This window comes from Gouania willdenowi, chromosome 13 (assembly GCF_900634775.1).
Source record: "Gouania willdenowi chromosome 13, fGouWil2.1, whole genome shotgun sequence".
Classification (NCBI taxonomy): Eukaryota; Metazoa; Chordata; class Actinopteri; order Blenniiformes; family Gobiesocidae; genus Gouania; species Gouania willdenowi.
In genome coordinates, this window is record NC_041056.1 from 27,274,095 (window position 1) to 27,297,665 (window position 23,571).

The 23,571-nt window shown below is 39.7% G+C and overlaps 1 protein-coding gene across 1 annotated transcript; it reads right to left on the reverse strand.

Moving 5' to 3' along the window:
- Positions 1 to 1,430: 1,430 nt before the first annotated feature.
- Positions 1,431 to 23,555, reverse strand: akt2 (v-akt murine thymoma viral oncogene homolog 2). Its single transcript, XM_028464535.1, has 14 exons — positions 23,040 to 23,555; positions 18,020 to 18,200; positions 15,714 to 15,845; positions 15,531 to 15,642; positions 12,112 to 12,265; positions 10,983 to 11,114; positions 10,822 to 10,887; positions 10,668 to 10,736; positions 9,185 to 9,307; positions 8,909 to 9,037; positions 8,155 to 8,369; positions 6,613 to 6,700; positions 1,781 to 1,883; positions 1,431 to 1,705 (listed from the first exon to the last, which is right to left on the reverse strand). Exons 2-14 carry the CDS (start codon positions 18,063 to 18,065, stop codon positions 1,626 to 1,628), a joined length of 1,449 nt encoding a protein of 482 aa, XP_028320336.1. The 5' UTR covers positions 18,066 to 18,200; positions 23,040 to 23,555; the 3' UTR covers positions 1,431 to 1,625.
- Between the last annotated feature and the right edge of the window lie 16 nt (positions 23,556 to 23,571).

The following is a 23,571-nucleotide window of genomic DNA, read 5'->3' on the forward strand; positions in this document are numbered from 1 at the left end:
CTGAACACGCCGCCTCCGACTCCCGTTCATCGGCTCTACATTATCCAGAGAGTGGCTTGGCTTTATTTGCCCCTCTGCGCCCTTCTGGACTCACCAGAGCTACGCTCGAACGAGAGTCGCTTTAGGTGCTACTTCCGTCCCTCCCGTGCCTAGTTTGACGACCTGCTGACCCGCATCGGCGCTCGCATCTCCTACCAGGACACCAACTACAGGCGCTCTGTTCCAGCAGAAGAGCACCTGTCCATCTGTCTCTGGTTAGTGTTTTTTTCTTCTTCTCATTCTGAATACGTCACGGTTGGGGACCGCTCCTGATTGGTCAACGCGCTGCGATATACCCCAAAAGTTCAACAAACCCAACTTCAGCGTCGGCCGCGTTGGAGGCGCTAGATGCACGTCAAAAGCTTCCGCCTCGTGAAAAGCTTCAAAACGCACCACCCAGGAGGCGCGGAATGCGCAGCGGGACCTCCCCACCATATATTGTGAATGTACACCTGCCCCTTTTGACGCGTTTGGTGTGAACGCGCCATTAGGCCTCTTGTTGCTCTTCTTTCTTGTTTGTGTGTCATCTGTAACACAAAGTGTGACTGACCTTATGGAAACATTAGCTGCTCCATTCAGTATGGAAATCCAATCGCTGCAGCTTTTGAAAGCAAAGGTCAAAGGTCAATCATGCACAGGAGTTTAAAGTAAACTCTGACCAAAAATAGATGGCAGGTGACACGCTGAGAAATAAACCACACAACGGTTCCCTTTAAAAAAAAAAAAAAAAAAAAAATACACAAAGATGCATGGAGAAAGTGATGAGTAGTGGAATAAACAAACAAAAAAACAAAACAACCCAGACATGAATGGATGGATGAGGATGAGAATTAAAATGGTTGTTCCGGAAATTGTCGCACACTCACAATAATTCACACACCTGCAAATCGCTCACACATTACACACAAGTGAAGTGCAGTGCAAACACAGTAATGGTAAACCTCCCTCTGCTTCCTCATAGGAAAAAAATCCATTGCTTGATTTGTTACAGCAGACTCCAGAAAGAGCACTTGTTAAAAAAAAAAAAAAAAAAAAAGGAATCACATCAGAATGTAGAAATATGGCTTTACATTTGAAAACCACGACCATATTTTTCTATTCATAATTCTTTCCCTGTATTTTTCTCAACCTTGATTATACTCACAAAAAACTTTACCAAATTGTGTTGTGTGTAGTCATGCGTTGAATGCATGGGCTGGTTGTTGCCTGTGTGCGTTTAGGAAGCGAGGATACGGCTGGTAAAGAGGAGGTGCTTTCAGGTGTAACCTGTTTTTTTTTTTTGTTTTTTTCCCAAATAATCAAGGCTTTGCTGTGGCCCCATGTGGAGGGGCTAAAGGTCCTGCAGGGAAGCTGCCAGTCACTGTGAGGTCAGTCGATCTGGGTCTGCGTCTTCTTCTCCTACTCTGGTTGGCATCTCGTCTCATTTTGCCAGTATGAGCGAATGTGAAGGACAGAATGAAAAACGTGTCTGTGTGTGCGCTTGTGTTCCAATTCCTCCAGCAGTGCATGTGTGTGTGTGTGTGTGTGTGTGTGCGCGTGTGGGAATGTGTGTCCGCCTGCCTGCTTGGGTTAAAGAGTCTCAGATATCATTCTCGTATGCTGGCGGAGTAGGAGAACTGAGGGAAGTGTGTGCGCTGGTCCGAGTCCTCTGCATCTAAACTGTCATCTGGATGGAAAAAAAAAGAAAACTGTTAAAAATCAAATACATGATGATAAAAGCATGAGGTGCATGTACACTCACACTTGTCTGGAGGAGTTATTGTGATGGATTGTGCTGTAAACTCATCGTCAAAGTAGCGCGTGTCTGTTTCTGATGTGACCTGGGGCTTGAAGGGTGGAATGAGCTGAGGAGAGAAAGAAAAGAGCAAAATGTGTGTTGCAGTAAGAACTACAAAGACAATTATAATCACTAAGCACCAGGGTTGGAGTCAATTACAACTGTAATCCCATAATTGATAATTAATCACAATTAAGGTGTAATTAAAATTGTAATTTTAAAAATCTGTTGCTGTTGTAATCATAATTAAATTGTAATTGACTTTAGATAATTGACTTTGTAATTGTCATAAAAATTCGATTAAAATTGTCAGTTATAATTTAATGCAAAACTGTGGAACCATGTTACAGTTCTACACATATGTAGTTACCAATTATTAAAATAGGTTTCATATCAAGCGTTCTTACATTTTACCACTAAAAAAATGTCGGGGTATACTGACACAACAAAAGCTCAGATGTCCACACCAAAAATATTAAAACGAGAGTTACGAATGTAACTGCGGTTCTATGAACCCTGGATGACCGCCAGAGGCAGTGCTTCAAGCACTGAATGATACCTCGTGAAGACGCAGGTCGAGTGTAATACCAACAAAGTCATGTGTGACCCTGAGGACCTGGTAGTCTATAACTTCCGGTTCCGTCCAAGGTTCTGTCTCTTCAGAATCTACTCGCAAAACTGAGGTTTCCGAATAACGGACCGCTCGTAACTCTCGTTTTATTTCACCCTTCCTGAGCGCCAGAGGCGGTGCTTCAAGCACTGGATGACCCCTACCAACAAAGTCATGAGGGATCATCATCAACCACCTACCTATTGTGAAGAGGAATGGGAGAGAACCACACCCAGGGGATGTGGGAGAGCAACGTTCACCCTATAAAATCTTGCGAAGGCGTTTGGCGACGTCCATGATGTCGCCACACAAATTGCCTCTAGGGGCACCCCCATCATAGCAGCCTATGACGTGGCTATGCTCCGAGTGGAATGGCTCCTTACTCCTTGTGGCGGAGAATCACCCTTTTCACAATATGCATGGGTGATGGCATCAACAACCCAGTGGGGAAGCCTTTGTTTGGATAAGGCACGCCCCTTTCTGGGACCGCTGTGACACACAAAAAGTTGATCTGAACAGCAAAAGTTAGCTGTTGCTGCCATATAGGCACTCAGTGTTCAGACAGGACACAGTAGCTAAGATTTCTCACTCCCCACTTCGACTGAGGGTGTAAATCGTGCCAGTTGAATAGGCTGGTTACTATGGGATCCTGATAGAACTTTGGGCAAAAAGACTGTATTAGGCGACAGAGTAACCCCAGACCCATCTGAGTTTCACCTCGAGCATGACTCACTGACTGATAATGCATGGAGATCACTCACGCGCTTAACAGAGCTGATCGCCAGCAGGAAAGTTGCCTTCGCTGACACCCATGCCAAACCCACCTGCGGCAAGGGCTGAAAGGGGGGGAAGAGCACAATCCCTCCAGGACTGAGGGCAGATCCCATGATGGAGCCTTTGGGGCTATTGGAGGCAGAAGCCTTAAAGCCACTTTCAGAAAGTGTGATACCTGTTCATGAGTCCCCATGGTAGCACTTCCACCCGCACGTGCTGGGAGGATATTGCTGCCACATACACCTTCAGTGTGGAAGGAGAACACCCCTTCTCCAAGAGCGACTGGAGAAAACTCGGGATTACTGGAACAGAGCAGTGTGTAGGGTTCTCCCCAATCTTTAAACACCAGGCTGAGAACAGCTGCCACCTATTCTCATATTGTGTCCTTGTAGAAGGAGCCCTGGCATTAAGGAGTGTATGGAGGACAGCGTCTGAGTACTCATCTAGTAGAGGTTCGGGCCCTGTAGTGGCCAGACCCACAGCTGTAGGCGACAAGGGTTGGGATGCCAAATCCAACCTTTCAGTTGGGACAGGAGGTCTGGCCTGTTGGGTAGACTCCAGGGTGGAGCACAACAAAGCTGGCGTAGCAAGGGAAACCACATCCTGCCTGGCCTGTAGGGGGCCACCAGAAGTATCTTGTGGCCCTGCTGGAGAGACCTCAGGAGCACCGCTGGGATTAGCGGTAGGGGCGGGAAAGCAAACAGAAGCCCTTCTGGCCAATTGTGTGCCAGGGCATCTTACCCCTGTGGACTGGTGTCCTCTGTCCAGGAGAACCACAGGGGGCAATGTGTTGTCTCCTTTGAGGCAAAGAGATCTACCCCCGCCCTGCCATACCGGCCCCAGATATGGAATACTACGTCTGGGTGAAGCCTCCATTCTCCCGAATGAGGGCTGCTGCGGGATAGGAAGTCTGCAACCTGATTCATTCAACCTGGCAAGTACATCGCTCTCACACTGGCCAGGTTGGACACAGCCAAAGTCAGGAGATCTTTGGTTACGTGCAGCAATTGGGGTGACCTCTTGGCCGTTGACCTGGGAGACAGCAGCAGTATTGTCTGCCCGAATCAGTAAGTGCCTGCCCCTGATGTATGGCCGGGGTCTATGCTGTATTGGTCTAGGGGCAGAGTAGCTAGTTGGTTGGTACTTCTGTGGCTGAGTGGCTTGGGGTACACCCCGCCTACTGGTGGAGTGCCTGCTTCTGTGCAGACCCGTAAGATGTTGCCTGGTTTGTCTGAGCAGCACTTCCACGGCTGCATATCCAAACAGCAACCCCCGGCTCCACTGGAACACCGCGTAGTGTCCGCCTACAGGCCTGGACCAGTGCGGACATTGCGCGTTCCAGGTCCGTCATCAGTGCAAATGCCTGAAGAGAGGCGTCACTAAAGCTATGCAGTGATGAGTCCAGTGAAGCTTCCTGCAGTGATGCTGAGAGCGCCAGCATGAGGTGGGACATTGACTTGCCAATCCTACCCATGCGAGCTGCTGCCTCATACGCTTTGATTAGCAGGTCATCTGTCACCCTGCATTGGGTGACGAGGACACCTTGCCTCCGGTCTGAGAGCCTCATCCGGAGAGACAATCAGGCTAGCAATAGCAGGCTCCACCACCGGCATATGTCCCAGAGCAAACTTGGCAGCCTCGTGCATAGCAGCAAGGGTACGACCGCCAACTGATGGGAGGATGAACCCCTAACTGCCGATTCTGCCGGTAGGGCCCGAAAAGCAGCTTTCATTTCGTCAAGTTCTACCGTGAATAGATCAACCTTAGATGCTAAGCCAGAGTGCTTAGTCTTCCTCATTGCAAATGGGCACTCTGCTGGCCCCTCGCGGCGTCTACGCCTGCTGGGAGGAAAACCACCTTGTTGCTGGCCTGGGGGAAACTGGGTCAGAGCCAGTTGGCCTGGTTGGGAGACAACATCCATGAGCTGTTACACCTCCTCCAGTCTGGCGGTCCGCACTGTTCGAGGCATGCAAGGATCCTCTGAGAGGCCCTCCCGCAGGTGCTCTAAACCGATTCCAGGGGGCCACAAGTCCTGACCGTCCTCAGGAAGAAGAGGGGTTTAACAGTCAGAGCAGCAGTGACTAAGAGGTAGCCCTGCCATCATAATGTACCTATAAGGCTTATAATCAAACCGTGAGGATACTGGGAGAGGGGAGCATAACACACTTCCTTCACCTATAAATGCTTAAATTAAAACTCTGCCAGCACTAGGAGAGGGAAGCAAAGACACACTACCTTAACTTATAAAAGCTTATAAGTCAATTAATTAATTAATTAATAAATTAAACTGAGCCAATAGTGGGAGAGGGAGCAAAGACCCACTTGGGCTTAAATTAAACCAACTGTGTCAAATACCAGGAGAGGGGAGCAGAAACACACTACCTTCACCTATAAAGGCTTATATTTGTCTGAAAGTACTGGTTTAAACGGTAACAAACAAAACAATGCTGTAAACAGAGTAACTAAGGAAGCACCCGCAGAGGAAGAGGGAAGCTAACACGTTGCCTTCACCTCTGCAAGGTTATTTAGGACTGCACAGATATTATATAAAGCCAAAAATAAACTGCTACCTGTAAAAATACAAACACTAATCATAGACAGACGGGGTTATAACTTTAGAGGGACACTAAACTGAAACAACATTATGCTCGGAATAATTTAAAAAGTATGTATATTTCCAAATACACGAAGTGTGAATATAATGCAGTTAATTTTTTTTTTCAAAAATATATCTTTGAAAAGTACAGAAATGTAGGAGAATGTAAATCTCACAGATGTTGATGGTGCATGTTCATTTTGTTGTTTTTTTTTTTTTTTAAGCTCGATTGGAGTATTTATTTGTATTGTCAATTTAGCTGGTTTCATTGGATTGTGCAGTTGCTAAGGCTTCTTCCTATCCTTTGTCGAACGAATCAAATGTATTATATAGAAATTGACTTTTTTTATTTGTTCATTTTTTTAATCCATTTTTTTATGCGTTCGTTCGAAATAAATTAAAAAATATATACTATTATTCCTGCAAGTTTATTTTGTCTTCTTTTTTGAGAAAAAATGCTAAGGTTTCATTTATTCAGACAACTTTTTTCAGTGCTTTGATCTCATGACATTGTTCGACTACCAACTGTCAGTCTTCCTCAAAGGCATCTACTGATTGCTTTCATGTGTCCTTATGAGACCATCGGGCGACAGAGAATGTAGTTTCCTGGGAACACTCATGTTGGCCAGGTCCAGAAAGAACTCATCAGCACACGTGAAAGCAATCAGTAGATGCCTCTGAGGAAGATGACAGTTGGTAGTCGAAACATGTTAAGAAATCAAAGTACATTTCAAAGTAGATTCCCTGAAAAAAATTGTGTGAATAAAAGAAACCTTAAATATTAATACAAAGGAAGTGACTTGTTTTTAATCCCACCTTTTTGTCGGTGACATCCTGCCATATGATGGAGGTGAAGAACTTGTGGCTCATCACTTCTTTGGCATCGTCCGGTCCCCCTCCGAGCCTAGAAACACAACAACAAAAAAAAACTTAATCATCCTAATAAAACACAGCGCACACGTCATAATGACACACGCAGAACAAACGCAGGCTGTCCTATTCGCCGATGACATGTATTTACCCATTTCCACACAAATTTGCTCTTTATTTCCCCTCTTACAAATGTCAGCAAGCCTGGGGCGGCGTTCGATGTGCTAATATTAGCCGTACTTCCACTATTACCCGAGAAGGCAGGTGCACGAACAAAATAACAATCAATTCTGTTCCTGTTTGTGACCATTACTCAGAACATAAGCGAATCAACAGGGAACATGGGCTCAAATAATGTGGTTACCTTTTTGAAAACAGGCTTTATGTGGCACCGCTTACTGCGGAGGAAAGTCCAACACTACAGAACCATCCAGGAAACACATGGGTTTTTATTTTCTTTTTCAGACACAAAAGAGAACAATATCCGTGTAGTGATCTGTTAGTGTTGTGATGCTTTTTTTCAGGATTACTCATAATAAGAATATATATAATAAATAATCCCAGCGACTCTGAAAAAAGGAGCGAGCGGGTCAGAAAATGGATGCTAAATGGATGTTAAATAATGTTTACTTTTCAGAATGTACTGTTAATTCTATCTAATCTCCATGACTTTATTTACAAAAATCCATTAAATTGGTTGTTTTAATTTTTACTTCCTTGTTTCTCAATCTAAAAACACAAACAGAAAAAGATATAATCTACTTTGAGACAAAGGCGTTACACCAGGGTTGGGGTCAATTATAACCGTAATCGCGTAATTGATGATTACTTACAATTATGGCATAATTTTTCGGTTGAGATAAATCTACTTTGTAATTGTAATTGGTATGGAAATTCTATAAAAAATGTCATTACAATTTCAACGCAAAACTGTGGAACCATGTCACAGTTCTATGGCATACACATATGTAGTGAACAATTATTAAAATATGTTTCATGTCAAGTTTTCCTACTACCTGTCAGTGAACCTTCACACCCAGACATGTGGTAAGGGTCAGAAGGGTTAAGGGTTAGAGTTCAGATATAACAGAACTTGATTTAAATACGGACGATACAATTTGACATTGTAACTCAAAGATGCTGAAAAAACACCATACGCACATACAATCATCACAACAGGCCTATGAATGGTCCACAAAAATACATATTATAGAGATACTACATGAGATCATTGGTAATTTAATGCACTTTGGTTCCCTGTGGGCTATTTTAAAGCTCTATATTAGTAAAAGTTAGTTAAATTGTAATTTCACTGTAGTAATTGAGAATGTAATTGCCTTTCAGGGGAAAACTAATAATTGTAATTTAGTTGTAATTGGAAAAAAAAAAAATCACCGTAATTTAATTGTAATTAAACATGGATAATAGAAAACGTAATTCTGTATTTGAAAAATGTAATTGACCCCAACCCTGGTTACACACACACACCTCTGTTTGGGGTCTTTTTTGAGCAGGCCTGCCAGCAGGGCCTTGGCCTCAGGGGCCAGGTTCTTTGGGAAGCGGATCTCCTCCATCAGGATGAGCTCAAACAGGCGCTCGTGGTCCTGGTTATAGAATGGCAGCCTCCCGCACATCATCTCATACATCACCACACCGAGCCCCCACCAGTCCACCGCCCGTCCATAGTCATTGTCCTCAAGCACCTGATCACACAATGGTAGAAACATCAGTGCAGTCCTGAGTTCTTACATTTTTAGTTAAAACAAAAGTGTGTGTGAGAATTGAATGGTGTTTCCATGGTAACAATGACCATAAAGATTGAAGCTTTCTATGAAAAAATAACAAATTATAGTACCGTAGAACATTGCATTTAAATTCAACTGCACATTGAAATAAAATAACACTAAATGAATAAAAAACAAAAAAAACATAACCTTGACAGCAGCATTACATAAAGTTCTGCACACTAACCGCCAAGAGACATGCAGAACTTTGGGAGCAACAGTCCTCAACTATTTTAAAAAAATCTTTTTTTGTTGTGGGAACACTGACAGCCATCAATGCTGGAAGGTTTCAGTTTGTGGTAGCAAAAGCAGCAGTCGTAAGAATAAATATAGAGCACTGTTTGGTGAGCTTACCTAACTAAGATTATTATATACAAACCCATTTATCCAGATTCATCATATGTTTACCAATTCTAATTAAAATAATATAATTAAAAAACAGATGCAAAGTGAGTTACCTCTGGTGCCAAATACTCTGGGGTTCCACAGAAGGTTTTCATTGTGGCTCCATCTGTGATTCCCTCCTTACACAACCCAAAGTCTGTTATCTTTATATGGCCATCTTTGTCCAACATTAGGTTCTCCAGCTGTGGGAGAGGCAGCTCCAGTTAACGTCAGATCAGATGAAATGCATTCTACAACTTCTACATCAACAGACACGTAGCAATAATCAATTGACTTCAAGTAAGAAAAAAACAAACCTCGTCTAAAATCAACTAATTACCCGTACGTACCTTTAGGTCCCTGTAAACAACGTTACGTGAATGTAGATACTCCAGTGCCGACACTATTTCTGCACCATAGAATCGTGCTCTGTCTTCCGTGAATACTCGATCCCGGGATAAGTGAAAGAAAAGCTGCACAAAAAAAAAAAAAAAAAAAAAAAAAAAGTTCAACTGAATTATTGCGAAAAACTTGATTTCACTTCCAACATGCACCTTACTTACATATCTTGTGAAATTTGAAGTAACCAATCAGTCTAGTGCATATAAAAGAAAAACTAAGTCTGACGCCAAAATGAGTATGTAGTGCAATCACATTAGATAGTATGGAAAGATTGAGTGTGTGAGAAACACCTAAACATATACTATATCAAAACATTCTTTAAGTATGCACGGTGGGCACACTAGTCATACTCAACCAACCCATGATGCATTGTGAGCAGAACATAAAATTGTCCTGGGATCAGCTTCAAGTTAAAAGTCAAACATGCCTTTTTTCAAAATAAAAGCATCACTTCTTGTCTACCATTCGTTTTTTAAAAGAGTAAATAGGGCTCTTGTTTTGAAGTAAACTGGAAGTTTTGCCAGTAGTACAATGGCAGGTCTCTGAAAATCTCAGAAATGTCGGCATGAAATGTTTTATGGATCAAATGACCACATGTTGATTTTCTACTTTCTCACCTAAAATGTTTTCAGAACTTTCAAAGGTGGCGAATGAACAGAGATATTTAGCCTCCGTGTGCTTCAGGTTTTTGTCGTTGTAAGTTCAAAATGCATCTTGGGAAACTTCAATTTGGGAGTTGAAAAAAATTGATTCGGCGATATGTATTTTGTCGCGCAATTCTCGGATCGATTCAAAACGCATCCATATCATTTTTCTTTACCTTTATTTAACCAAGAAAGTATTTTCCACTGCAGGAGACATTGTAACTGCACAAAGAAGTGCTCTGAAACCTGGGCATGTTGACTAACTTGTGTTTTTTCAATAAAATCTAAAAAGAAAGTACATACTTGCTGCATTTATTTGTTGTTCTAGGCATATTCCTCAGTTAAGTTGCACTAAAGTCATGTTGCACTAAAGTCAAAGTTGGTTTAAAAGCCACAGACAGATTGTATGTTATTTTTTTATTTGAAGTTGTTGGCACATGGCATGTTAAAGCCAATGTTTTGAGTGTAAAATATGCCAATAAAATATATTTCATACATAATGTTCTCATGAAGGTGTACACATTTACAGATTAGTTGTTTCTTAAGTCATATATACAGTATATATATATATTAGATAGATAGATAAAATCGTGACCTATGTATCGGGATACGAATCGTATTGCCGGATGCCAGGCCATACACACCCCTACTTGGAAGTATACTTTAGTGGGAATGGTCACCATACTCATCACATTAACAGTATATAGTAGACAGTCCATAGTCATTGAGTTTGTAGTGTATAGTACAAAATATGTCATTGTGAACACAGCCATGATCAAACACTCACCTCTCCACCATTTGCATACTCCATGACAAAGCACAGCCGGTCGTGAGTTTGAAATGCATATTTTAGTGTCTGTGGAGGAGAAAAAGCAACTTTTAGCATTTGCATAAAGAATATATTTTTACTTTATCCTTTTAAAAAGTAAAAACTTCGTCACCGTTAGGAATGGATGCTTTGTGTTCTGGAGAACTCTGCTTTCTGTAACCGTGTGCGCCACTTCATCCTGAATGCAAACACACACACAGATTTAACTACAGGCAACAAACAGGAAACCATGCGAGTGAAAATTGATTTGGTGACAAAACTGATGCTTCTCACTTTAGCAATGATGACTTCTTTGCGCAAAATTTTCATGGCGTAATACATCCCCGTGGCCTTCTCCTTCACTAGGATCACTTTACCAAACGTCCCCTTGCCCAGCAGCTTCAGGTAGTCAAAGTCACTCATGGTCTGTGAAAATATTGCTCAAATTAGCCCAAAAATTAAATGATGGCATCACAGCTTCTCCTAAACAAGAAACAAAAAACATCATGATCATAATAATTAACCAATGCCAACAGGATTCATGGTTACATTTCACACATTTGGATACTTGTGCAGCTGTGTAATACTTACAACATAAATGGGCAACTTCCATCACAGTCACAAAAATGTGATTGATCTGATCTAAAGGCCACATTATCAACATTCATAATAATGACCAATGAGTTATTTTGTATTTTTCTTGTTTTGTCATTTTATGTGTTTTTAGTTATTTTGTGTTTTTATTGTTTTGTCATTTTAGAACTATTTTGTTTGTTTTTAGCACTATTTTGTGGGGTTTTGTTGTTTTTTTTAATATTTTCCTGTCATAATTGCATTTGTGTGGGGTTCTGGAGTAATTTTGTGTTGTCATTGTTTTTTGTCTTTTTACTGTCATTTTGTGCGTTTTAGAGCCATTTTGTGTTTGTTTTCAGAAATATTGTGTGTGTTTTTCTTGTTTTTTTGTGTGTTTATTTTAGGGGCCACAAAATAAAAGCCTTGAAAAGCGATTCAAACTGATCTGACGCTACTTGAAAAACCTGCACAAAGTTATGAAACGTGAAGCGAAAACAAATGGAGACTGAACATTGATTGCAATGAGATAAAAAAAAGAGAAGTTACCCAACTGTTTGAGGAGCAGAAAACTTCCACTTGGTGTGTAAACTGTAACAGGTGCTTCGCTGAACACCTCTGCATACTTTTAACGTTACACAACAATGTCACCTACGGATTAACGAGGTCTACTGCTACACTGAAATACTTCAAAAGACTCAGAGGAGGTCCAACCTGGAACTAAACATGAATACAAAGGTTAACTTGTGCTCAGCTTACGGTCGTTCTCCCTCCGCAAATTAACAGGACAAACACAAAGCATGCTCGGTTAGCCAACACAATGGACCGAGGCACTAGTTGCACAAACACTGACCACTTTGGAGCGGGATTTAGACATAGCGATCTCCATCTCCTCAGCACCGCTGCTGTCACACGGGGAACCAAATTTGATCTCCATGGGCTCCTCGTCCTGCTGCTGACTCTTCAGGCTGTTTGCCACAGCCTGGATCGATCTCATCCATTCCTCTCTGGTTGGTGGACAAAAACACATGTCCAAGTTTTCAAAGGCCATGCTACAAAACAGTTTTCACAGAATATGAAACTCCACTTTTAGCTTTGACACGTAACATGGTCAAAACAATCAATCGTGTGCTACAGTTTGGTTTATATTTTTATATATTTACAGTTTTATTTATATATGAAAAAAACACTTTAAAGAGGATGCTGTTGTCCCACATACTCTAGTGCAGTGTTTTTCCACCTTGGGGTCATCAGGAATTAAAATGGGGTCACCTGAAATGTATAGTAATTGATTTAAAAAAATGACTGGTTAAAATGATATTATTGGGGTTTTTTTATGATTGAATTATTATTACTATTTCACTTTCAAATAAAATGTAGCATAGAAATATTTGAGCTGGTGCATTTTAACACTTTGTGCACTTACCCTGGCTACTCTGTATTTTTAACACAGTAACAAACATGATTCTAGAGGAAAGAGGTCTCTGGGGTCACCAGAAATTTGAGATGAAAAAAATGGGGTCACAACCCAAAAACGGTTGGAAACCAATGCTCTGTTCCAAAGGTTGGGAATGATCTGTGTATTATTCAGCTAATGGCAGGTGGTGTTAGAAAAACAATACAATCAAGAGCTCTCAGAGAGCACAAACCTCAGACAAGCACCAAATCTCCTCTTTGGGCTCTACACAAACTTTTCCAGTGGTGGTGGTGGTTACAGCATAGCCATGCATGCTGATGAATAGTTGACTAAACAGGCGTACCGTAGTTTTGTATGAAGCAAAGATTGACAATGCCTCAAGGTACATTTGCTAAATGTTTGTAATATTTTAGTGTCAATTATAAGTTTTTCTGCAAGAAACAGTGGCTGAAATAACAGGTAATTTTGTATCATTTTAAAAGAAGATGGAACAAAAAAGGTTTTAAATAACAGCAAAGCATAACAACAGGTAACATGTATTCTGTTTTTCTTTTTCATTTTGCAGAAAGGCCGTACTTGAATTAACTTAACAGTATTGCCAGCAGAGCTGAAGTCAGCATCCAATGTAAACATTTTTAAATCAAAGTTAAAGGCACTTATGATTCAGAGGGAGATTTTTGGTCATGTTGTTGATGTAATGTGTTTGTTGATGATTTTAATTGCTTTTACTGAAATGTTCTTTTAAAGGAGACATATCATGCTTTTAAATCCTTCCTTTTTACATATAAATAATACAGTTGTGGTCTATATAAAGCGGAACTGCAATGCTTGGGTCTAAATTCCTCATTATTATAGCTCCACAGGCCCCTTTTCTGATGTGCTTCTGAGAGCAACTTGTTTTGGTGCGGTTCTCTTTAAATGCAAATGAGACACTTCATACCCCGCCCCCTCTCCAGGTTGCAGAGGTGACTCTCAGTTCAACTCCACCCTGCTCGGCCATTTTTGTAGTTTGATAGAAGAGATACGATTATTTAGCGGTGCAGAAAATGTTTATTCACACGTTATTTACAAAATGTCAACAACGGAAGACTTGTCCATCCAGCCTTACATGTTCGAGCCAGAGTCGGACCCGGCGGAGCGAGATGAAAATGAAGATGATGAACCTCCAGAACCCTAACAAGTGAGCTAACACAAGCACCGAGCTAACGCTAGCGCCAAGCTAACGTTACGAAATGCATTTTAATAGTCTTTTCGGAGACAAAAACGGCAAAATGAAATGACTAATGAAAACTTTAGACTTAAATTAAATCACGTAGGCCATATCATCAAGGATCTAAAACGAGCACACAGCGCTAACATATGAAGACGGTGCAACTGCTAATGCTAACAAAACAATGACAGGGACGTCTTATCATCACACTTTTTAGCGTTATTTACAGCTTACCGAAGTGCTCAGTTCGTCGTCTCCAAAGACAGAAGGAATTGAACCCTCAATCAAAGTCTTTCGGCAAATCCTTCTTTATACTGGCGGAGGTTGCTGAAGCAGTCATTCTTGAAGTGCTTCGCGCACACAAAAATGATCTTACCCACAGATGTGGGTACATTTCCGTGAAAAATAAAACTCAACCAGGCACTTCGAAAAGGTTCTGATGCTGGGAGACGGTGTAATGAAGCGTGTGGGTTACTACATCCAACAACCGAACATTTTGACTTATCCTCTCGTAACTTCGGCATCCTTGAGCGTGGACGACAAAATAAAAGCGAGAAATAAAAATGGCGGATTGCTCGAAGTGTTGGGCCTGAAGTTGATGTACTAATTTGGCAGTTCCGCTGCAAATACTGTGACGTTATTGTTCAAAAAACGTAATAGAGAATCGAAAAATCAAAACAGATTGCAAAATATGACCAAAACAGAATATAAAGATATCAACGGAGCACCTGAAGAGACTAATTTGAACTTTTCTGTACTTCTAAACACTAAATATACAACAAAATGCATTTAAAGGTTAAAAAAGTGGATTTAGCATGATATGTCCCTTTTAAGCTGTTGAATGTCACTCTGCTCGGAACGCTCTTCTGAATTTTTATCCCCATTTATAACAACACAGTAGGTCCAGATGTATGGGCACCACCATATTTTTTGTTGGAAAAATTGCGATGAAATCTAGATCCAATCCGGATAAAACTCAGCGAGGTAATCGAAGAACCAACCTGACATACCTGAGTCAAATTTTATAAAGATCTGCCAATTATGAATTGAGATGATTTTTTTTTTAAAACTTCACCAATGATGAGAAATATTTTATAAAATAGAATTTAATAGAACACTTACTAGATTTTTTTTTCTAAACTGATCCAAAATTCAGTATATTGATGGTATCCCCTCCAAAATGTAATGGAATCTTCCATGGCCTAAAGTCTATCTTTGGTTAACAATACTTACTTTTGATGTAATCCTGCTTACAGGTAAACAGAAGAAAAAAATAAACACTTGAAATGATTACCTCCTTGCTGGAGATAACAAAGCTAAATGATGACGGCTAAGGTTTGACCCGACCTGAATCAGATTAATTCTGGAAATAAAAGCTACTCAGAGCCTGATGGCTGTTCCTGCTCGCTAACTAAAAAGATTCACTAGTAAAAAGTAAATTATTCCTCACTGTTTTTAAGTAACCAATCTGTTTCCTAAATGTCATATTTGCTTTAATGCCAGGTGACAGAACATTGAAAGTGAGAAAAGCCATCAATTTTAGAGATAGGTAGTTTTAATGTTATTTTAAAGTGTCTAATACAGTGGAACATCTGTGCCTCAAACACAGGAGTTCCTATAAATACTAAAGCAGACATCTTCCTACCTCTCTTCGTTTGTGTCTACGTGAAAGGTTCGCTCAATAACCGAGGTCCACTGTAGGCAGCGAATGACAAACGTATTGGGCTTTGGCCGCTCCGTCTTCATCAGCTGGCATTCTATAGAACCCACACACACATTGGAGAATTGGTACCAACATGAGACGATGCTCAGATGAGGAGAGGCCGACCTGCGACGGAGAAGTTGTTGAGCGGCGGGAGGCTGGTGTCGCTGGATACTTCCGGCTTCTCTTTGTAGCCGATGAATGAGCCATCGCTCTTTAGGATGAAGTAACGAGGACGCCACGTTTTAATATATTCACCTGGAAATGAAAAAGGTGTTTTAATGCTCTTGTGGCGCTTGTGGCTTCTACACAAGACTGCTCGATTATAGAAAAAATGATAATCACGATTATTTTAGTCATAATTGAAATCACGATTATTCAAACAATTAAATTTGTCAACCAAAAAGTCTTTTTTTTTTGTACAAAACAATGTAAAATACGTTCTCTAAACATGAATAAAATCCTTCAAACACTAAAACCAAGTATGTTCATGTTTGCACAAAACAAAACAGTTCTTGCACATGATTATTATTATTATTATTATTATTATTAATATTATTATTATTATAGTATTTCTGGTTTGTTAGATTTTTTGTTCTTTGCACTATCAACCAGGTTAAATTCCTTGTATTGTTTTTAAATTAAAACTGGATCTGATTCATCATCAAACCCAAAGTGTTCCCATAGAAGAAAATTTGACTTGTCTTGCTTGTTTACCAAGTGTTTCTCCTGCCATGTTTCAAAACCGCTAGCAACAACTTTCCTGGTGTTGGCGTGCAGGCTAGCTTTGAGGGGGCAGAGGAGCAAGCATGCGCTTGGACTGAACAACTTAAAGTTAGTATTTATACCGTTTTTTTCTCGATTTTGTTATTTTTTGAAATTGTTGGGTGTAATCGAAATCGTAATCAAATTTCGATTAATTGCACAGCCCTACTTCGACACATTTGTCCTACATTAGGTAAGTCAAGCATCTGGATAAGTAGTGACGTTTCCGTCTAGCAACGCCGGTCACCATATTTGTTTGGGTTATAACGTGTCATCTCCAGTTGTAACAGAAGCGCTTTCCCAATGACAGAGAGCTACGTTTTGTGTTTGGCTGCTCGTCCTCTGGCAAAAATAATTCAGATATAAAGTTTCCAAAATATTCCAAAAGAGAAAAATCACAAAAAACGCAGGCTTCCTTTCATAGGATGGTCTGAATGCTGGAGTCTACATTTTATAATGGGTAAATGAACAGTTAAGCTCTGAAATGAGGATTTTAGGGGCATCTCGGTAGCTTTAGTTTCATTCTTGATGGCAATATGTTGTATTTAAATTAATTGTTAAGTACACTGTGATTAATGGCGTGTAAGGGTTTTACTGCATGATATTTCATTTAAAAAAAAAAATAAAAATCACAGCCCTACACGTACACAAATATGTTTTTGACTAAGTTTCAAGAATCCATGAGGTACGGGTGATCAGAATAACTTTTGAACACTGTTATACAAATACTGACGGGGTTCATTAATGAGGTAATTGTAAAGATCTGGGTTGGTGGAAATGGGCCAATGTTTTGGATCATTCATCCCAGTGTTGCCTAATACTAGGCCTGTGCGATTAATCGATTTTTTAGATTAATTTGAATTTTTTGTTTGCAGATGATTTTAAAAATTAAAAAATGACTTTTTTCTTCTCTTGCTGCTGTGCACTTTTTGTCCCCGCGAGCTTCCGTAGCTCCGTAGTTGGAGGAGGTGTCGCTTTTTTTCTGCAGTGACAGACATACTGTATGTAATCAGGAAAAAACCTAAATCAAAGTTTTTGTGTCTGAGTTTTTATTTTTAAACCATATCGCCCAACCCCAGCTGGGACTTTGTATCAATACTCAGATATTTCTAGCACTGTTAATGCAATTTCATAAAAATACAGAGATATGAATCGCTCCAATGTTGAAATAAAGAAAGTGGCTATTTGTACAGATGCCGTACAGACAACCCCCGGTGCTATTGGTACGGTTGCCGAAGTACACGTATGTAGCATCTTAGGATTAGGGTTAGGGTTAGGTTATAACCCAATATCGCAACAATTTTTAGGGTTAGGTTTACAGTAAGGTTTAGTCTTAGTCACGCGACCTAAACTGGCCAAATAGGGGCGCTGCGTAAGAATAGATTGTTGGTATATCGATACAGGTACGGATCACCACTGCCTTAAATAAAGCCGGTTTTGTCATTGGACATAAAGGACTTTCCCCCCATTTCAAGATGGCACCCGCTTATGTACTACTGCCAAAGTCATCTGTGACGTAAACCCGAGGTCTTGAATGAAAGATTCCTCTCGGTACAACTGGATTAGAAACACACTGGAAGTATCTGATACAAGCAAACAAAATACTCCAAATGTAGGCGTGTGTAACCACAATGTTGATGAAAGGGTGAATATGAAGGATCCCTTACCTCTCTTGTGAAGCCATCCCTCTCTCACAACACTAACTTCATTCATGCTGGGTGGAAGACTGTGTGGGTAAGAAGGGGCTGCAGACGAGTTGGTGGAAGTTCTGGAAACTTCTCCCGTTGGTTCAGTGCTCGATGCTTGTTTTCAGGAAATAAAAAAAAAAAAAATACAGCACGCCTGGAACTGAAAAACAAAACAAGAGGTGTCATTGGGTAATCATGTTAGGCAGGTAACAAACAACAACACCCAGGCTTAATAGGACAGTAACACATCTACCACTGCTTCATAAATCTAATTTATTAGAGCATCTTCAGGTTAACTACTCTATAGAGGTGTCTTTCATCTATTCCAATGTACTTTGAAGATTTTTGGTGCTAAAATATTACAACGCATGTCAAATTAACCAAAGAAAAGCTGAGTCACCTTGTAAAATGTAATGATTTGTAGTGATCCAGCCTCTATCTTAACTCATGGCCATGAAATATTAATCATTTACCTTTTATACGACATATTTAGAATATTTTCCTTTTATTCCAGAAGCATGAATCATTTGTTTACATTTCCCTTGATCAACATGAACTTTGGCTGCAGGCTGAAATAAATCACATGGTAGTTCTGGTTCTCAACGATTCAGAAAATCAGGTCTCCAAAAAAAAAAAAAAACTACAATCTACAACTATCCCAATATATACAAAATGTTGCAGATTTTGTGGAGCTCACTATTTGTTGAGGATGTTAGTGTTAATTTTGTCAGCTAAAAGTTTTCGTCATAGTTGTCATTGACAAAACTAATTTTTTAGGTGACAATAACTAGACTTGACTAATGAAAAGAAAAAAAAAAAAAAAAAAAAACATGTTGACAAAAACTACATCAAAATGTATATTTTGTATGTAATGAAAACGAAACTATAATTTTGTCACAGGGACTTGTGTGATCATGTGGTCTTTAAGCATTGATCACATCAAATCTGTCTGTGTGTAACTACATTCATTAATACCATCTCAATTCGTCAACTCAAATCGTAATGTCATTTCTTTGACTACAACTAGTCTATAACTGAAATAGTCCTGATGAAGATTTTATTTTATTAAAACCAAGTTTCATTATAGTCAAAAAAAACTATGACTAAAATGAATAGTAATAAATTGGCTGTAAAAGATAATACTTATTACTGACAATTAACTTTGATACTAAAATTATCAGAACAAATCATTGTTTAATTATTTCAAATTTTGACCACATTTGCAGCACAAAAAATATATATATATTATCAGAAATTACACAAAAACTCTAAAAGCAAAAAGTGATGTTCCTGACTTCAGTAATCAGAAAAATGCACCTAAGCTTTAAAGAACAGGGATGATTAAATTCTGATTCAAACAATGTTTCAATTACACTAAAACTCTCTTTAAAAAATGTGTTTGGACGTTTGACGAGAAAGCCCAGTTTAACCTGAAACAGTAGATGAGTTGTGTTGTGGAAGAGGTTATCACACACACGTGATGTAATGCTCGATGGAAACAGATAACACAAAAACATGCAAGTTATGTTCCACTTTGTTTCATCGAGCACACTTTTAGACATGTGTTTGGTTTTGTTCCAAGGACTATGTAGATGTAGATCAGAACCTTGTTGTGATTTACATACACATTTAATCCAATCCTTCAGACACAGGAGCATCTCTGATATCAATAATAAACCTGCCCACCATCTATAGCCTATTCTATACTGTGTGTGTCACACTCAAGGGGCCAATTCTGGCCCTTCGGAGCATCTAATTTGGCCAGCAGGATAAAGTCAAAATTACATAAACCATGAATCATTGTGTAAAAATACCAAGTCATTCAGTTGTAGATATCTCAGCCCTTCTAAATACATAAATTCAATACATTTCCACAATATTTAGCAGGGAATTTTGTGATTTTGTCATTTGATGTGGCTTTTTTGTGTTTTTATTGTAATTTTGTGTTTTTCTGAATTTTATGTTTTTGTTGTTGTCTTGTCGAAATTTTGTGTATTTTCTTTTTTTTCTTTTTGTTGTTTTGTGTGTTTTTACTGTCATACTTTGTGGGGTTTTCTCTCATTTTATGTGTTTTGGTTTGTCATTTGTTTTTTGTTAATTTTGTACAATTTCACATATTTTTGTCCTTTCTTGTGTATTTTTGGTATTACATAGCATATTATTCTCTCATTCTGTGTATTTTTGTTGTCAACTGTCAGCGCACAGTTTTCCCACGCTTTTATCACATGATGGCAGTTATTTTTAATTGCACATTGTTGAATAATGAATCTCTCTCCCAAAATCCTGCAATTTTATTAAAATTATTCCACAAATTTTTCCCAAATTGAATTTAAAAATTGGTCACAAACTCAAGGAAATTTTAAAATTGGGTATTGTCTGTAACTTCCATTATTTAACATATATTTATAGGGCAGAGTAATGTATGTATGTAATGCATAAAATCTGTGGCCCACTTGAGATCAAAGTGGTCTGTATTTGGCCCCTGAACAAAAAATAAGTTTAAAACCCCTGTTCTATACAATAAAGTATTTGTTTTGCACTCAGATTTAAAGAATGCGTATAGTGTAAGTGAGGTCATTGAGATTTTTTCTCATCTCAATTAACGGCATTATTAGAGTCTCTGCTGCTTTAAAAGTCTACATTAGGGCTAGGCCATATGGACCAAAACTCCTATCTCAATAAAAAAAAATTCTCAAAATGGAGATATATGCGATATAAATCTTGATGATTTATATTAAAATTCAGTCTCACCAAAAACATAATTCTGAAATTTGCTGATGCAAAATGTCACATAGGCACATTTTTTCCTCATTATTATTAACAAACAGCTGCACAATATGTGCCACTTTCGGCTTTTTCTCCTAAAAGGGACAGTACGAGTGAATTCTGTAGTGTGGCTTGTTTAGGGGAAGGACTCACGCAGAAATCCATCTAACTGTGCTTTTCATGCTGTTCTGAGAAGAAGTGAAAGTAGCGACTCCAAAAACAAGTATTTTGATACAAAATAAGATATAAAAACATACGTATATCGATATAGGCAATATTGTAATTTTCTATAGGCAGTGGATATTCATACAGAAACGTATGAATAGACTAGCAGTCTATTCATACGGAGCACCCCTCATTGGCCAGTTTAGGTGATGTGATAGGTGCACCACGTGACTTTTATTTTGAGCTACCTCGCGAACCCTTTTATTTAAGCCCTAACCTGAACTCAGGAAATAACCTAAAATATATATATTTTTTTCGTATATGTATTTTCAAAGATGGAATTTGCTGTGTTAAATATGTTAAAAGGAAAAAATATATATGACAAAAGTGGGATTCGAACCCACGTTAGCGGAAGGATGGATCATTGAATGCGGTGCCTTAGACCAGTCGGCCATCCTGACATGGCGAAAAAAGATAGACACGTTACCCTTATGTAGAAAAGCTATGGAAAACACTGTTTTCTACATCACCAAAATGGAAAACTCGATACATCTTGAATATCGATATATTGCCCAGCCCTATTCCACATACAAAATAACTGTTTCAGTCTTTTCATAATCTCCCCCTGACCTTGCTGTTGTAACTAATCACAGATCGGTATCCATTACACCCAATATAACCAATATTTAATAACCCCTCTATGCAATGCCAACGACATGTATAATGATGGGATTAATGCTAATGATCCATGCATAGGTGCAATGTTTCACAAGCTGTGCAGAATGAAGCAGAGCTGCCTATTACTGGGTCTTGTTGAATGTTTGTAGAGAGGCCTTGGTGATCCAGGGTCAGTCCTGAATCAACAGCTTATGTTAGGTAATGTGTTTGCTAGAAATTCACGAGATTTCGGTGAAAGAGTTGGATGTTACACTGTATATACAGTAACGGGCTCTGTTTGATTGACCTTATTTACCAAGATAAAATATAAAAAAAAGATAGTAACCTTACCTTTCCCCACTTATTGTGGCTTTGGGCCACCTCCAACAGTTTACAGGCTGAATGTAGTGTGTAGTTCTATCTCTGGGGTAATTTACAACTACGAGCAGGTTTACGCTACACTGTAAATTGCGTAACGACTCGTCTTTCACAAACAACACCGCAGAAACAATACTATCAAACAATGCTGTCACTCAAACCTCTCACTTCACTCATTGACACACATGCACCAAGTTGTGAGGAAATACCAAAGGCAGGAATACACCTTCAAGCATTACAGCTAGCTTTAAATAAATAAATAAATACAAAGCGTGATAATATTGATGTAAATTGGCAGTGTGGTGGTACAGCCTGGTGTAAACACTACCGTAGCGGCTTTACGGATCCATTGCGGTGGCTGGCTAACCAGGACAAAGTCAACAACAGCTAGATCCCAAGTCCACGACGTCTCATTAGCTCGTCTACATGTAGCATAACAGTAATGGAGTGGATAAAACCCCTCAAATAACACTACAGTCAATAATCAACCGGGCTAATGTGGCAGTGAGACAGCAGAGAGGACTATAGCCACCACACACTGCAGCTAACCACAATGTCTTATCAGCTAACAGCTAGTTAGCACGGCAGTTAGCCACTTGCACTAGTTCTCCGGTGTTACGGGTTTGCTCGATTCCTAAATGCCTGATGACCATTTTAGTTTTTAACACGTTTAAAGGCTGTACTCAAGTTTACAAGCACAAAAGGCTAGGCAACTTTTTATTGTTTTGTTTTTTATATTAGACGGAAATATATCTTTAGAAAAAATGGAATGTGTTCGGTTGAGCAAGCTGGTGGCGTTTTTATTTTACAATAAAACACTTCAATTCTTTACAACTTTTAACCATGTATTTCTGGTACTTTATGCTCTTACAAATAACAAACTTGATTTCTATGTCACCTTTAAGTCGCTGGCTACATTGCCTTAAAAAAAAGAAGAGTTTAACATCTGCGTAACCAGCAGCAACCGCCAACGCAGTCGGAAATCAGCCATCTACTAACAAGGAAACGAAAAGATCGAATACACCGTTCTTACCGCTTTTCAAGTGAGAGAAAAAAAAATATTCCCCAGTCACTGCGTTTTACAGATTAAAGTGTTAGTTGCACAGGCTGGAGCTCCTGGTTGTGACGGAAAGCTTGTGTATACTGAACTCTGTCAATGATCACACAGCTTAACGGACTGGAGCTTGTTTTCCTTCCGACAGCAGTAGCAGCAGCGGCGGTGTTCCTTTGGCTCTGTGAGCTGCTCCAAAGTTCACACGGAGGCAAAGCAGATGACAGACAGTCCGTTACGCACAGGCGACTCTTCCCAAAGCCAGCAGAAGCTGAGTGACTGTCCGCCGAGGTGCGGGTGTGTGTGTGTTTAATGTGTGGTCCGTCGCCTCTGTCCCGGTCAGAGCAGCACACACGCGCTCACAGGGAAGTGACGTGGATCCGCAGAGAGAGGGTCCACTGCACCTGAACGATCTGAGAGAGAGTACACCCAGTTCTGCACTGTCACCTTAACTTCACCCCAATCTGCTAGCACCAGGAGTGCACGCTGTCGGTCAGAGGAAGCCATGTGACAC